This window comes from Mizuhopecten yessoensis, unplaced genomic scaffold, assembly GCF_002113885.1.
Source record: "Mizuhopecten yessoensis strain PY_sf001 unplaced genomic scaffold, ASM211388v2 scaffold1951, whole genome shotgun sequence".
NCBI classification, from domain to species: Eukaryota; Metazoa; Mollusca; class Bivalvia; order Pectinida; family Pectinidae; genus Mizuhopecten; species Mizuhopecten yessoensis.
The window spans coordinates 357,818-375,804 of NW_018404303.1; the positions used below are offsets into that span (position 1 = coordinate 357,818).

A 17,987-nucleotide genomic window follows, 5' to 3' on the forward strand; every position below is an offset into this window, starting at 1 on the left:
GTGATGTTTAACTAATTTATTATTTTGTGATAATGTAAAAAGGAACATCACAAATAACTTTGTGGTGACATAAAATCGAATTTACATAATTAGATAGATGATATGATTATTATTTATTAAAAGTCAAAATATCATTAAAGAAGTTTTATCGTAAAATGTTATTAACCAGCGAGTTTATGGTATCAATATTTCAAATATGAGATACCACTTGTTCATATTTAATATAACGTTAACTGAACAGGAATTTTGACATATGCATTTTTTTAAATTGGCTTATATTTCAAATTTATGGCATAATAACTTGAAATTATTATATTTACGTTAGAGACGTTGTTGTTTTTTTTGTGGGTTTTTTTGGCAAATAACAGGAAAACGGAAAATCGAACGCGCCGTATTTTTCATACGGGCATTGTAATTTTTCCCGCTCTACAAGATTCTGTGACGTGGATTGGATACGGTCGGGAGATTGTGAGTCGTCCTGTCAAGAAAAGTATTATAGTTACCCTTCTTGGTTGACATCAGCTTGTTATTTGTTTTACCAGATTCTTGTAAGTATATTCAAATACTGTAATGCAAAGAAGTTTTAGGTCTGAATGTTTTAAACAGCCCAAACTCCGGCGCGCGCACACAGTGACACACACAAGTTTCTCAACTTTAAGTTTATCTTGGGCGAGCCTGACATGTTCAATGTCCCTGTGACCAGATGGGCAGATGTGACACAAATAGTTGTCATTATTGGTTATCAGAAACTGATCCTCAAACGGTATTAAGCGTTTTAAAAGGAGTCTGATTATCAGTAATTAAAACTTGCTCGAGTTATTTTGTCCCATCACTGGCATCAGGTCACACAAGATTGGTTTCATGAATACTGGCCCTGGAAAAGGTAAACTTTTGATACAGTTTATGCCGCAAGTTCCGCAACTCATTGTCTGTTTAACAAAGCTGCCTGACTCATGTTTGTATGGTATTTTCCTTTGTATGGCCTGATGTTCAGTAACGTTACTGCAAGTATCCTAATAACTGATTCAATATCATGCAAAATATTTTGTTGATCTTAAAAGATGTAACAGAATAAGATGCAATTTCGCAAACATCGATTTTTTTTTTATAATTGGGAATGTTAATTTGATATAACTTAAATTATTTGATACTGTTTCAACTTGCACTTTGAATAATACAATTAATGATATATTGTTTGCACAGGTAAACCAGCAAGTGTCCAGTATAATACACACAAGAGGATTTTTCATCATGGCTTCAGTAAGTTAAGAAATTACATTTCTCGCCCTTTTAACAAGGAAAGAAAGTAAGGGTTATCTCCTGAAAATGAGTTGGAAGAAAAAGTAAAAGTAAATGTTGAGTTTTAACTTTTAAATCCAAGTTAATTAGTACTGTTGCCCTGTACCAGCAGTCGCGATCACTGCGGTCAAAGTCAGAATCTTTGTTATGTGTCCCAAAATCTTGTACTGTGACCTACGGAAACAGCTGCTTTGGGAGGGTTTCGGCTACGTTGTGGTGGTGGAATAACTTAGTAAACTTACCATCTACTATTACTATTAGACAGTCAAATACCCTGGCCAAGTTCAAGAGGGACATCAAAACTCGCCTCTTCACGTCTGCATTTTAGAATCCTTGCAAAGTCATGTAAATGCAACCCTTTTATTTGTTCAATTATGTGCACATTGCTTGCTTAAATGTATAAAAGTGGTTGTAAGCCTTTGTTTTTTGTTTTCACAATTATAACCATTACTATTTATTATCCATATGTTGTAAAGCGCTTTAGAGTAATTTTACAAATTATATAGGGCGCTATATAAATGTTGTATATTATTATTATTATAGTACTTTTATAAAGTATACAGACTTTAATAACATTAAGAAATCTTTGCCAAACACTAACTGTTGTTCCCCCTTTCAGCTAAAAAAGCAAGGTATGAGTAAGAGAAGACAAAACATGTCATTTTTACAATAAATGAAAATTTTAAAAATGTCAGAAATCAAATGCAAATAAACTAGTACTAGTGCAAGCAGTGCAAAGCGCTAACAATAGTGTTAGGTAGACAATAAAACTTCATACCATCGGAACCAATTTAAGCTAAATTGCTGGGTGCCGCAATAGTAGTGGTTCAAGGTGACTGACTGTCAATGATCACTAGCCCTCCACCACTGGCACTGGATCGCAAGTTTGGAAGCCTACGTCGCTTGGGGCAGTCGCAAGGTACTGGGCAGTGGGCGCAGGTTGATGGTTCTAATTACGCCCTGGCCTCGTTCATAAAATAATAGTAATAATACAATATACAACATTTGGTATAGGGTCCTAGAAAAAGCCACTCTAAAGCGCTTTACAGTACATAGGTATACAATCAATACAATGAGCTAATATACATTAATCAATGCAATGTTGAGGAATTCGCAGGAGCTGCCTTATCAGGGGATAAGATATGGGGGAAATGCTGCTAGCCTAGGGAAGTAAATTAAGTGCAAACAACATTAGGCTCCACCGGATATTCTGAAATGATTTATGCAGTGTGTTAATATAAATCATGAAGTGCCATAGGCCTATGAAAGTTTGAGATTGTGTAAAAATTTATCAATTTCGAACTGACTGTCACTGGAACATATGACAACAGGGACTCAATAATGATGATAAAAAATTATGTAGCATGTGTGAATTCTAGACCTTTTGGTACTCGGTGGTTGTGGTACCTAAGAATGGGATATTTTGGTACTTTTTTGTCACGACGAAAAAATTTCTGAAGAACCCTTCATTTTAAATCAGCAATACATTGGACACAAAAAGCAAACAAAGTTAACAGGGGAAATCCTGGAATTTGAGAGCAGTGGGCCACTTTCAGTCGGTTTATAAAAATAAAAAAAAGAGGGGTCATTTTATGTAAAATTAAAATTAAATTGCTTATTTGGAATATGAAGGGGTCAAATTTCAGTTTTAAAGCCATGGTCCCCTCCATGATTATCCCAGAGTTAAAATGTTAGTGCACAAGTGCCAAAAATCTTGTATAATAACAAAACAACATTTAGGAAATTTGAACAGTGAATCTTCATTTTTAAAATTAAGGAAATGAACAAAACAAGAAGAAATATGGCTTGTTTTATATTTAATTTCAAACAAATGGAAAATTTCCACTTTTGCAGGTTAATAAAATTGCATAAACAATTAAATATTAGGTCTGATGTTTTGCATTGACCTTCTGGTTTTCACATAGCCAAAGTCTGTTGGTCTACCATTTCTTTTGCACATTGTTTATGTGCAGTCATATAGTATACATTTGAATTTTCTGTATAATATTATGTTTGCAGTGTTTATATTTGACTCTTGATGCAATTCCATGTCTTATTTCAGGAGTCTGGCTAAATTTCTTCAATTTTAAGTTTAGGAAAAAGCTACCATAGGTACCCCTTATTAATGTGAAATGTGCCGATATTAAGAAGAAATGTCTGCTTGGCTTTATTTAAAAATGAACAGTTAATATAAAAACAAGGTCTCAAAGTAGAGAGATGATACGTCAACACTTTTACAAACACAGTAACACAAGTTTTTAACATCGTGTACTATAATTTTGATCTGTGACTGACAAATATATTGTCTTTGTAAAAATGATAGTCTTGTTGCTGCCCATTGTTTATTTTCTATTCATAAGATTAGACTTTAGTGTAGGAGGATATAGCTAAATTTGTACACTGCTCATAACAAAATACTTAAGGATCTCGAAACCACTGCCATCGCCAAATAAATGTAATATGTGTTTGAAGCTTTTTTTCTCAAATGTGACTATAGATTTGATAATCATTTCTCAACAAAATTCATTATACCTTGTAAAACTTTTGTGAAAAATTTACAACTTTTAGATGAAATAAACGAGATATGATCAAAAAACGTGATATGAGTGTAAAAATTAAGTATGAGAAGGCAAGATTCGAACCCAGGACCTCTGTCACTCTAAGCTACCTCGTTGTTAATGATTGCATTCCGTTAGTTTATCATCCCTAATATTACATGTACCGACTATTTGTGGAACCGCGTTTTGAGATAATACAGCTAAGATGGCAGTCCAATGTGTAGACCATGCTTGTTGTTGTCTGTATGAACCCGAACCTATCTGCAAGAACCCAAACGTATCGACACTTGTCAACAAAATTATCCTGGCCCAATTGTGCTAGAGTTATATCCAAATGCAATTAAGTGGGACTACTGGACATACAAAAAAACCACTGTGGAATTCAATTTCTGTAGTATTTCGCCTGCAGTGAGCGACACAAATCATTTAGCAGGTTTCAAGATTTATAACAGCAAATTGATCAAGTTAATTTCATTCCATTTTTTACAGAAATTTCCTGTCGTACCAGGCATGCAGATACTGGATTTTTCTGCCTTGGACAAGCAGAGTGATAATATTGATGAATTCTTCACCACAGCACAGCTTTCCAAAATGTCGCAATATGAGATCATGCGATTTAAGAACATGAGAAAAAATTACGAAATGATGGCATCTCTAGGTATACATTAATTAAAGTCATTACTGTGAGTTGTGTAAATCTGACAGTAACTAAATTTTTTTTAATACTAAAGATAAAGGATTTTTGTATTGTTCAAAATAAACCCTTAGGCTGCTACGCATGGCATATGTCGTTTTGAAAAGTCGGGCCATCAGTGCTACGCACGGCATATGTCGTTTCTCGGTCTGTAGGTTTTGATCGGTAGCCAGGAAGTGTGAAGTCGGGTTCGTTGTTGCTATACCAAACCCGAACGTGTATAGTAGAAGGCTTCTGATTGGTTGTTTTGTCATTACTTTTGATATTCACGGCAGTGTACGCTAGTAAAAAACAATGGTGTGCGAGAGAATTTCAAATCGTAAAAAACATCATAAAAATGGCGGATGTGTAGATTGAAGCAATGAAGATGATGGTAAACATTTATTCTCCATCGTCCCCTACGATGATAATAAAGGTTTTGAAGGGTTTGCCATGGTTGATGTGGAGATACTTCGGTGTAACATAATATGTTACTTTCCAATTAACGGCTTTGTGCCCTACGCAAACAGGAAAATATACCAGCAGACCGAGGCGCACATGTTGTCTGCAGGTGAGGCCGAATTGAACATTGACATTGATACGTTTAGAGCCGATTTATTTCTTCAAACTTTTTATCAGTGATTTAATCATAAACTAGACCGTAGCTAAGATATATCTATATGCCGACTGTAACAGTAAATGTATTGAATGGCGACCTGAAACCTGTAGAAATCACATGCAATTCTTTACGAAATACCTGACCTTTTTACCTGAGAATCTCCGTGTAAATATACAGCGTCTTATGTCAAAAATGAAGTTTATAATCTCTGTTATCATTTGCGGACAAAAATAATTTTAAAATGATCTTTCTCTTGCTTAAATCCCATTAATTAAAAGTTTCACATTTTCTTACCTTTATTACCACCTGTATAGGTAAATACTGAAGCAACTTCAGAATTGAAAACGTTAATATAAACTAGAGACAACAACGAACAATTTTCATATAACTTTTTTTCACATATAACAAATATTTTCCAAGTTATGCACATTTGAAAAATCAAGTAAATTAATTTAATTTTCAATAATTAATTCAGCAGTGGTGTCCCTTTACATAGAAATCAATGTAGCAGCCTAAGGGTTAACAGGTAAGTTCAGTGCAGCAGATAGTTTTTTACCCATGGTTGATATTTAATTGTAAGCACATTTCATACCCAGTAAATGAGTTACATACAGGTATTGTATAATGAGTATCAAGTTAAAAAGATGGAAAGGTAGGCTTCTTTTACCCCTTGTAACTATATATATACATGCGGGAAAAAGAAACTGTGCTTGTGGAGAATTGTTATAGAACATGTATTACCAACTGTATATACATGAAAATTCACACACATGACCGAGTGTGACACATACACACTATCCGTGTGTCATTGACAGTTTTCCCGTGCAGTTTGCTCTCTATAGGCATTGACCAGTTTGCACGTGTTTCTCGTCCAGCCATTCAATGAAAGTTCATTTTTCAACTGTTAGGTCTCTCTGTTGAGACCAGTGAACAGTTAAAACAGCATTATAACATTTTTATTTGTGATTAATGCTATGCCGAGGCTCAATGAAAATGTCCGCCTCCGGATTGTTGGTATGCTTCAAGCTGGTATGGACCAAGCTGTTGTCTCTACACGTTTTCATGTCCATCGAAACACAATCCGGGATTTGTGGAGACGACATCAACAGTTTGGCCACGTCGGCGATCGACCTTGTGCGGGACATCCACGTGTGACGTCACGTCAGCAGGACAGTCATATTCGTCTTGTCCATTTGAGAAATTGCTTCCAAACGGCAAGTTTGACTGCACGGACAATCCCTGGGTTTCTACCAATAAGCCTGAGAACTGTACGGAACCGATTGTGTGAACGAGCTATCCGTCTGCGACGTCCAGCAATCCGACCAGTTTTTCTGCCACGTCATCATTCAGCACGTCTGGACTGGTGCAGAAGGCATCTGCGATTTACTTGACGGGATTGGGCAGGCATTTTGTTTATGGACGAGTCGCGAGTCCACCTGGAAAGTAGTGACGGCTGTTCCAGAGTGTATCGTCGCATTGGAGAATATTCCATGACGCGTGTGTGATACTACAACGTTATTTCGGCGGAGGCAGCGTTATGATTTGGGGCGGCATCACAGCCAACGGGAGAACGCCCCTGGTGGTTGTTAACGGGAATTTGAATGCGCTACGTTACCCTGACGAGATTCTCCGGACCCACCTCGTTCCATTCGTGCAAGGGCTGCAACGTCACATTACGCTACAGCAGAACAACGCCAGGCCACACACAGCTCGTGTCGCTATGGACTTTCTGGCCCAGCAGAAAGTTGCCGTGTTGCCGTGGCCTGCTGTGTCCCCCGATCTGGCGCCCATTGAACACGTCTGGGAGGAAATGAAGCACAGATTACGGGCTTTACCTAATCAACTGGTGACGTTGGCTGATTTGGCTGCAGCGCTGGTACAGATCTGGAATGCCATCCCACAAGCATTCTTGAACCGTCTGATAGGCTCCGTGCGTTGACGTTGCCAGGCTTGCATTCAGGCAAACGGTGGACATACGAGGTATTAACTTTGTGAACTCGGTATTGACCCCTCCTGTGTTTACGTCACTCCTGACCGGAACTTATTGATTCCTTAACGTGGAAAATGGAATGCAACTATTAATAAATAACAAATAAATTGTCCCTGAAAACCTTGTTCTACGTCATACACATTTATTTTTATAACACATTTTAGGCATGCACAGTTTCTTTTTTTCTGCTAGTATATAGCTACTGCACACAATTCCATTAAAAGCACTGCAAATGACTACTTGCACAAATAATTTGAAGGCTATAAAAGACATTTTGTTTGCTGTTAATCTGTAGAATACCATGCAAAAATGTAGTGTGCTCCCACATCAAACCTGCAATCCCTAGGTTCCTAGTCGGACACTCAACCACTGAAGTGCGAAGCTAGGAGACTGTGATCCTTATAACTGTACCATTAAAATCTGCCACACATTCTCGCATAATTGTAAAAGCTAAAAATGAAATGGTCAGATATTCAGGATGTTCTTAAATGGTGTACCCATATTTGATTTGCCTGCATTAATTTCTAAAATGTTCATTTTTACCTTCTTGACTGAACACATCATCAGTAACCTTTTTTGTGTGCTTCCCAAACTGTATATGACTTGGACTATAGGAGTTATGACATCCTTTCTCTAATTTTATGTGTAAGATTTGCCTCTTTAATTTTATATGCAAATTTTGACCAATATTTACGAAGCTTGTACACATTTTCAAATACTCTACATAGATTTGCAATTCATCACAATTTATTTTAGATTTCTACTGTTCCTATCGCGAGTATCAGGGTAATTGTTATGCCCCTTTTCTTCAGATGAAGCACCAGGGGATATTAAGATAATTAGCCTATTGTCAACAGTTTTATAAGTTTCAAATTGTGATTAACGACTACCAGGTAAATCAATATGTAAGTCATGTGTGCAAGCATCTTTACTGAAGAACAGTAAGTGGATGTTTATTTCTACTTTCAAGGGTTACCTGCCATCAAACCAGATTTCATGAAAAGTCGTAGAAGAGGTGCAAAGAGGAAGAGAAAGGAGTGTTCTGATGATAGTGATGAAGAATGGACACCTGCATCTGAAAGGAGGAAGAGCCAAAGGGGTATAAACACATTAAAATGAATTAAAACATTTATTTGGCCACAGGCAAAAGGGAGCCGCATATTGTTCTTGTACAGACTATATGTACTTTGACAATCATGATTGAATACTATCATGTGTTAGACATTTTGTTTGTTTTCAGTATGAAATAATTTGACCAATTTGGTTGGAATTATCATATGTGAAAATGAATATCCTGATTCAGCCCTAGGGCCTGAGGTGCACTAATTAAACCCTATGGGAAGGGATGAAGTCAAGTTCATTATTATCATTTAACATATTAAACAGTAAATTTTCCATTTTGACAGTTTTCATGGCCGAGGGGGGGGTATTACTCAAGTCTTTGGTATACAATTTGCATTTAATATTAAATCGCTCAAGTCACTAAGGTGACCTATTGTGATTGCCTTCCATCCATCGTATGTAAGCAATCACATTTTCATCTTTTCCTCAAAAAACATCTGTCAGATTTTGATGAAACTTGTCGTTAATCATCAACCTGAGATAAGGATCAAAATTGTATTCAAGGCACCCAGTTGTGAAATCAAAAGTGTTCAAATGGCTAAAACTTCAAAAACTTTCTTCCTCAGATCCAGATATTCTAGAATCAAATCCTCTTTGTGGATGAAAAGGTCCAAAGGTGCTTTATCAAAATTGGTCATTCCCCTACTCCCATTTCTCCCTGGGAAGGGGTATTGCTTTAAAATACTATCAGTTATATAGGGAATTCACATTTTTAGGTAAATTTTGTTGATCTTCAGTGGGAAATAATTCAAACTCAGTTGGAATTTTTATCATATGATTACAGTTTATCTGTTACCCCTTTAGTGGGTAGAATTTGCTCTGTTGCAGTATTATTATCATTTTACTGATATATCCTAGGTCGATATAAAGGTTGGTTTTCCGCAACATCATTTTGTAAAAGACAGCCAACAGTCAAAGTCTTTCTTTTTGGTTATATGTACTTTTATTCTTCGTCACATCACAATTAATAACAAATGACGATTGTATCTTCCTGAATGTTATGTTTTTAGACAGGATACCAGTCACCCAATTCAGCTTCCCTCTCAAACAAGAAGTAGGTGCAGTAAAAAAACCTCCAAAACTGAAGGTATGATATTTGACAGCAATCTTGTCAACTTAAGGAAATATAAGCTGCTTCTACCAACTTGGCTAGGGAAAATTTCTTCTTAAACTCATTCAGTAAAGCATCATACTATGACAGATGGCTATAAAAAATAATGTTATACTAGTATATCGGGACCAAGGAAATGTTGCCAATTATAGTATAATACTCCTGGGAAAAGGCAACAAGTTCTTCCCTGAAAGCATCTGACCGTCGACCCTCACTAGCCCTCAACCCCTGAGTCTTTGATTCAAGGCCTACATGGGGTAGTTGCCAGGTACTGGTCGCAGGTCAGTGGTTTCTTTCCGGGAAATCTGGCTTTCCTCCATCAAAAACTGGTACATCCTTAAATGATCAGAGCTGCAAATAGGACCTAAAATACAACCAAAACAAACCAATCTTTACTGAAGGGGAAGTGTGTCACATTGAGAAAATACTAGCTGCTTGCATTGCTACTTGTTTATCTAGGCAGAACTTCTCTTCAATAAAAACATAGGGTTGGTAAACCAGAGGCCTCTGGTCTTATCCCTAGCTGTTGCATGGAAAATTAAATTTGCAATATCATGAACCCTTGGTTCTTAACCTTGACATTGTTATATAAATGTATTTAGTTAATTTCTACAAAAATGTATTCAGAATCCCAAAACACGGTAGCTGACCTTGTCCAGAGGCAGATGATTAAGCTTAGTTCATGCTATACCATGGTGTTTGTTGTCTGTCTTCCCATCAATAATTTCTTCAAACCACTCTGAACTGCTGTATAGAATTTTAGGTTGTGGGGGTTTAAAATCAGAATTAAATGTACAAAGAAGGTGCTGATGGCCATATTGCATTTGGAACATCCGCTTGGTGTACAATTGGAGGGACAGGGCCAACAGTAGTAATAATTTGGAAATTAATGTCAAAGATTTTAACCAAGTCACCATGGCACATATGCAATTGCTCAGCAAGAGAGAGACCAGCAGATTATTTTACCCAAGGTGGACCCTTTGGAACTTACCTGATCCCTGGGTCAATAATGGAAATGGTCAAGATCCCCATATATAATAACCAAACATTCAATTGTTGCGCATCTAAAGACAAATAACTTTGTGCAACCAGCATTGGCCTCAGATTTTACCTTGTCTTTTGGGATCAATGTGGAAAATAGTTATTATATAAGATCCCCATCCTATAAATACACAGTATATATATACCATAAAGACATTGGCCAAATCTCTTGTAAGAGTTTTATTTTCAAAAATAACTTTCAATGTTAATATTTTGTTGTCATGTTCAGTTTGTAATTGCTTAAATTATAAATGATATTCTAAGTTATATCCCCCAAAAAATACAATCGAATATGAATGTGAGAACAAGCAAGTGAGTATGTGTTCTTTTATTGTAATTAATCATCTTTCCCATTACTGCCCAACTATTTTATTTATACCTAATTAGTTATATAATATATAAGAGCTTTTCCAGATATAAATGTATTTGGGGGGGGGGGGCACTTGAAATAAAAGACATGGGTGGTGGAGTCTGTCATGTTAGTTAAATTATGGTTGGTAGTATCCACAGAAAAATAAAAATGATGGGTGGTGGGGTAGATGTTAGCCAAATAAAAATATGTCTGTTTCCCGTTTCCGGCTGACTGACCCTATTTTTTCCGGCCGACCCTAAAACATTTTATTGGTTTGAGCTCAGAGTAACACGTTTTTACATCTATTAGTCTTAACATATTGGAAGTCCTGTGCAGTCCTGGCGATTTTTTTTATATTTGCTTGTCATGTAATTGTAATTCTTAAGTGCCTCATCATATTTATTAATTTTGAACACCTGTTAATAAAAAAATACTTTAAATCAATTATATTTAAGTCCATTCTTCAAATGTAAAAAGATGTTACCAGGACCTTAAACCCCAAACAAATAGGCCTAATTACAATGGTATTTTTATATCTATATTAATATTAAAAAAATAAATATACCACAGTGATTTAGCTACACAATGGGAACAAAAACCCAGGAATGTACAGAATTTGTGTATTTATGTTATTTCACAGAATAAATATTTTTACATTAGGTGCCATTCATAATTCAAACAATAATATCCATTAACACATTTATGCAAGTTATTGAGATTTTGTTAACCAGAAAGAAAAAAAACATGAAATGAATTATTTTTTCTACCTACCTATTATTTCTGGAGCCAAAACAGGAAACACACATTAATTTTTATTTGGCCCAAGTGACACACCCACCCCAACAAACAAATATGACCCAAGGAATGTTTTGAATACATAATCAATCATCATGTTTGCAAGTGAGTTCGAACATAGTCTTTTACACACTGCAATCAACAGATTGGGTACAAATCTGCATACTGGGTAATAAACCCGCATTTGGGTAATGATTACTGAAATTTACTGAAATGTGAATAAGTGAAGTGAAATCACAAAGAGATTTTAAGCATGAGGACCAAAAAAGGATGTAATCTTTTCTACAAAATAAATAATACAATGAAACACATTTGTACACCAAAAGTTATCAATGGTGATGTCCAACCCTAAATTGCAAACTCTATCATTGACTTTGTTCTCCATTGACTTCAGTGTGTTGTCAATGTGACAGGTGAGTAGGCCTAAAAAGTGCCTTCTTGATCCCCCCCACCCCCCATCCCATACATTTATTTCTGGAATAGCCCTAAGTGGATCCATATACAATTGGTTATCTAAGGAAAAGACTTATATAGGCTTAGCCTGTTGTCTCACCATTTGTTAATAGATGTATTGTTTTATTTTTATTTTCTCTGTTCACCTGTATTATTGTAATTCTAGTACAATGTAGTGTAAAATCCACAAAATATTTTGAATTGAATTATAACGGCTTGTGTATCCAGTTAGCGATACATACCTGCATATCTTGTTTCTTTTCTTTCTTTTTAATTATTTTACAATTTCTTGTTTCAGAAAATAGAAAAGGCAGCAAACATAAAACCAGAAAAACATGAAATTAAAAAGAATACAGACAGCAAGATGCCTATCCACACATACCCTTTGAGACCAGCTTCTTCGGCTGTTAGTTATATGAAGATTGAGGTCCCAGATGATGATGAATTTCTTTGTAGGTGTCAATTATACATACCCAAGCACTGTAAAGAATTCAGTTGGAATTACGGGATTACCCAGGGCTTCCAACTTAACCTCTTTATTGCAATTGCCTTTTGTCCATCGTGCATAACGATTACATTTTTGACTTGCAAACCTGCCAATACTCTCGATTTTGTTGTAATCCTTCCCATAGTTCAATATAAATTCTGTCTGTACAGTTTTTTTAGCCTATCATCATCAGATGTTGGGCTAATCAAATCACCCTTTGTCCGTGGTCTATCGTCCGTCCTTAAACAATTCTTGTTTAATAGCACTATTTCTCAGGAAGTACTGGAGGGATCTTTTCAAAAATTCCATGACAAGGTTCCCTTCCCCTTGGTCCCTAGTTATGCATAGAAAATTTTGGGACTGATCACAAAACCGAGACGGCCTACAGGTAATTAAGATCCTCACCCTATAACCATGTATATACAATTGCAGAGTTTAAGGCGACACATTCAAATAGGCCTCCAGGATCTGGCCCCATTGAGACTTAGTTCCTGGGTTATAAATTTGAAACGGTTGAAATCCCCACCTAGAGAAACATACAATTGTTAGTCATGAAGAAATGAACTGAATCATGATACATGTATAAGACTTGACCCTGGAGTCTTGCTACATCATTAAGGACTTAGTTCCTGGGTATTCACTTTAAAACAGCTAATATCCCCACCTTATAAGCTTATATACGACTTTGGGCTGAAAGACCTCGTTTATTGGCCCACCATCATCAAATGGTGGGCTATTCAAATCACCCTGCGTCCATGGTCCATCATTAGTCATTCCCTCTATCCTTATACAATTCTTGTTAGCAGTATTTCTCAGAAAGTACTAGGGGGATCTTTCTAAAATTTTACATTAAAAAGAAGTTTTCCCATGGTCCCTAGTTATCCATATCATTTTTTGGGACTGATCACAAAACCAAGATGGCCAACAGGCAGCCATCTTGAATTTGAGAGTTAAAGTTTTTTGGAGCTATTTCTCAGAAAGTACTTGAAAGATCTTTTTCAAGTTTTACATACAGGTTCCCCATGGTTATTACTTGTGCATATCAAATTTTGAGAATGACCCCCCGGGAATGAAGTTTCAAAATCTTCTTCTCAAGACCCAGATATGGCAGAATCAAATACTCTTTAAGATGGAAAGGTTTTAAAATGTTCTACCAAAATTGTGAATTTTATGACACTAGGGTCTCGCGTTTACCCCTGGGGAAGGGGGCAAAACTTATTATGGTTTATATTGGCAAATGATACTTTGGATAATACATGTTGATAACTTGATTGGAAGATTATTTTAACCATGAACATTTTGAGCCAGCCTTACCCCCAAGGGCAGTAGGGCGGGGCCCAAAAGAGTCGGTGTGCTAAAATTTCTTCATTTTCCTTGTTTAGAATCGGAGGTGCTAGTTTCAAATACTGTTTAGTCTTAAATCTGTATGCTAGATATTGAATAAGGAGGTTTTATTGTTTTTTGTCGATTTGAATAATATTTCTGTTCATATTTTAAAAACAAAAATCAACTCTCTGTATAAATATATCAGAACTCAGGTGACTGTGAAAGCCCATGGGCTTCTTGTTACAGGTATGTTGAACCTTGTGAAATCTTTTACGAGTAAGAGTCCACAGATTTATGTAGTTAGCAGGAATGCAATTTTTTGTTAACTGCTGTTCAATAAATGAATGATTTCTTCAATTATTAAATGTTCACAATTTTGTGTATTTCCACAGATTGTGAGGAGTGTAACAAAGAGTATGAAGGAGATTGCCCTGTGCATGGACCACTAGTCATAGTTGAGGACACTACGGTATATAATAATGGACACCTGTTGTAAATGCTTTTGTATATGCATAATGAAGAACTAGCAAGTGGTAAAAGTTTCAGTCCAGTTTACTCTGATAATTTCCACTGTGATTGGCAAAATTGATAGTTGTTCATTATGGATTGGCATTTCACTGATGAAGAATGAATATTTCACAAGTTGAGAGTTTCTCAATATGCATTTAAAAAATTCAGGGGGGATAAAGCCATCGGGCTGGGAGTCTGTCTGTCTGTTAATAGTGTTTGTCCGAATGAGAACTTGGTGTGTTGGTTGCTCCATTGTCGGCCAGTAGTCTTGCTTTTGTCCAAATAATCACTTGAGAACGAATAACCATACAGACTTCAAATTTGGTGTGAAGATGCAAAGAACACTATTGATTTTGCGCATTGTCTGCTAGAGGTCAAGGTCACCAAATGCTTCGAATAAAATTCTGCTTGGTTAGGCTTGTCTTGATAACTCGAGAAGAAGTGATCGTATAAAGTTTTAACATGGTATGTGGGTTACAAAGAACCCTATTGATTAAAAGTGTCAAGCTCATCATTACAAAATATAAAATTTGCTTCATAGTTTGTCCCAATAAGTTGAAAATGAATTTCTGTGCAAAGTTCAAACTTGGTGTGTTGGGTGCCCAAGTGATTTAAAATAAGCCTATTGATTCGACAGGCAGTCAAGAGTTCAAGGTCACCATTGCTAAAATTATAAATTTGCTCTCTGAACTATTGTCATACAAAGTTTATACCAGATATTTGTACGGGTAGCCCTATAACAGATATATTCCACTGGTCTTAATGTAACTTGTAAACAAATGATTATACATACTCTGCATTTTTATGGATATATGCAGAGAATGGGTAGCATATCTACATAGAAATATTGTAAAAGAGATTATACAGATTTGCACACAATTTTCCTGCCTTTCTCTAACACAAATCCATGGATCAGTAGCGATTCCTGCGGGTGACGTTCAGGTGGATATTCTGCCAGAACTTAATTGAGGCATATATATACTCTTTACTGTTTTAAGCAAGACAGATGGGCCAATTCTGCTTATATTCCTTCAAGGGGCTTCGCTGAAGCTATTTTGATGCTAGTTAAATTGTACATATTATGTAGTCATTAGTATTATACAATTTAACTTGCATGCTGTGTGAAATAACTTTTAGAACAACTATTTCAAGACCATTGCCCCAATATTGTTCTCTGATGTGTGTGATAAGCTTAACAAAGAGAAGTTAGGATCAGGGAACTGTTGTGTTCTATTTTAAATCTGCAGATTAAACCAAAGGATAAAGAACAGTCCCTCTATACCTTGCCACCTGGCCTATGTATACGAAAATCATCTATACCAAATGCTGGCCTGGGTATCTGGTCAGATTATAGGATTTTACCCAGGACAAGATTTGGTCCCTACAAGGGGGAGAAAACTCAAGATTTAGACAAAGCACACTCCACTGGATATGCCTGGCAGGTAAATGACAACCTATACCTGTGTCTAAAAATTCAAAAAATATGTTTTTCCAAATGTTATTAGACTTTGAAGACATCGACATCAATCAACATCAGTAAATAATGATTATTGTAAAACCCCAGCTAGATCATACTGTTGGCAAGATCTTTTTCCTATTGTACTTCTTGTTGTCGGCTATAACTATGTCCCTCACTTTCATAAGGTCAAACATCTTTTTTGGGTAGATTCTTTTAAATAACTGAAAAAATGCTTGAAAGAAATGGAAAATTTTCATTAAATGCTGTAAAATGAAGTGTTCACACTAGCATTGATGTAAACAATATTTCCTGCAAACAGATAGATCAATCTGCATGCTCTTACAATGGTTTTTTTCTTCTTCCAGATTTATGAGAATGGCAAACCAAGCTTTTTCATTGATGCCTTTGAGAAAAACCAAGCTAATTGGATGAGATATGTAAATTGTGCGAGGAATGAAGATGAGCAGAACATGACGGCCTACCAACACAGGGGCCAAATATACTACAGGACACACAAGGTTATCAACCCAGATACTGAGCTGCTTGTGTGGTACGGAGAGGACTACAGCGAGGAGCTTGGCATCAGAAGAGGGGAGGACTCGACTGAACTGAAACCATTCACTGTCAATGGAACCAGTAAGTTAGAAAAATGTTTTGAGACTTAATTAGTATTTGATGATATAAATATTTCATGAACACTGGGTTTGAACATGGATAGGAACTGAGAAATCACATTTTGAAGGACTTTTCAAAACTTTTAAAAGAGCCTGGCATCATGGAACTAAGTAACAACTTGCATGTCGATGTCCCATTCACAGCATATAAATGAAAAGGATCTTTACACAGATTAACTTTAATTTGCAATTTATATATAGTCTTTTTCCTGAATTGTGAATTGTCATAGTTGAAGTGTCTGCATAGTTTGATGTTAGTAGAATTCAGGTATTTGAAATGTAATTCATGTAAAAAGAAAGGTCATCAAATAATTCTCACTATTTTCCCCCCCAGAAATGTTCAGGTGTCCGTTTTGTGGGAGTTGTTTCAGCTCTGAAGTTGGCATACTTGGACACAGCAAAAGCAAGCATGGAGTCTCACAGTTCACTATTGACCTAGCCAGGAAAATGTTGGAGAAAGTTAAGAGAGATAATAATAGAAAGGAATTGAAATTGCATACAAAACAAAACTTACTGTTGAAGAATGAATGTCAAAAAATCACAAGAAATGAACAATACAAAATGAAAAAGGAGGAAAATGTCAGTAGGGATGGAAGACTGAGTAACCACACAAATGATCAAAGGAATATCTCCAGCAAGGGAACAGAACGTTTATACAAATGTGATGTCTGTGGTAAGGGGTTTAGTGTGGCTTCTAGCCTACAGTCACACCTCAGGACACATACAGGAGAGAAGCCCTACAAATGTGATGTCTGTGGTAAGGGGTTTAGTCAGGCACCTCACCTACAGAAACACCTCAGGACACATACTGGAGAGAAGCCCTACAAATGTGATGTCTGTGGTAAGGGGTTTAGTCAGGCATGTAACTTGAAATCACATCAGAGACATCATACAGAAAAGAATTGCTGTTGAGATGTAGATTGAATGTTTATTTGTAAAACATCTTTTATAACTCATTTTAACTGTATTATATATACTTAACAATATTGGAACCATATATATACATGTTCTGTAATGTGTACATACTTATTAAATTATTTATACCACTGTTTGAGAGTGGAGATTTCTACATTTATTTTATCTGTGCCTGATTTACACATATAAAAGCACTGCACAAAATGTCAATTGCATCAGTAAATGTTAGGAAATAAACATCCTGCTTGCTGCAGGTCACGTCAATTACAGGAAGTGCTAGCCTAAAAATAAATCAATACTTTATATGTAGTCCATGTCGAGAAGAGGACTTGAGTAGAGACCCCCAGCCATCATCATTGTGCTTTTCCTACTCTGTTATTTCATTTAAGATTCAAAGTAAATTTAATCACAAAGTGTATGTAGGCATCTTTGAACAAAGATATCCTCCTAGATACCTGACCATATTTTCATATTAATAACAATTAAAGTAATTATTAAAGAATATTTGGATGACTAGATATAAAGAACAGATTTGTGTTTTCAATCCCCCCAAAAAAAAGAAAAATAAATATGAACTCTGCAAGAAAGCACCAGGATATACAT

At 36.0% G+C, this 17,987-nt stretch overlaps 1 protein-coding gene across 1 annotated transcript; it reads left to right on the forward strand.

The window, feature by feature from the left end:
• Nucleotides 1-433: 433 nt before the first annotated feature.
• Nucleotides 434-17,503, forward strand: LOC110443194 (histone-lysine N-methyltransferase PRDM9-like). The gene is made up of 10 exons (XM_021487254.1): nucleotides 434-548; nucleotides 1,204-1,260; nucleotides 4,347-4,515; nucleotides 8,110-8,238; nucleotides 9,272-9,348; nucleotides 12,312-12,465; nucleotides 14,219-14,295; nucleotides 15,584-15,778; nucleotides 16,161-16,431; nucleotides 16,804-17,503. Exons 2-10 carry the CDS (start codon nucleotides 1,252-1,254, stop codon nucleotides 17,379-17,381), a joined length of 1,659 nt encoding a protein of 552 aa, XP_021342929.1. The 5' UTR covers nucleotides 434-548; nucleotides 1,204-1,251; the 3' UTR covers nucleotides 17,382-17,503.
• Nucleotides 17,504-17,987: the final 484 nt, after the last annotated feature.

What these genes read in the sequence shown, in the direction of transcription:
- LOC110443194 (XM_021487254.1), top strand. An exon ending in AAGGAGGAAGAGCCAAAGGG is followed by an intron (nt 8,239 to 9,271) that starts GTATAAACACAT and finishes TTATGTTTTTAG; the next exon opens with ACAGGATACCAGTCACCCAA. An exon ending in ATTCACTGTCAATGGAACCA is followed by an intron (nt 16,432 to 16,803) that starts GTAAGTTAGAAA and finishes TTTCCCCCCCAG; the next exon opens with AAATGTTCAGGTGTCCGTTT.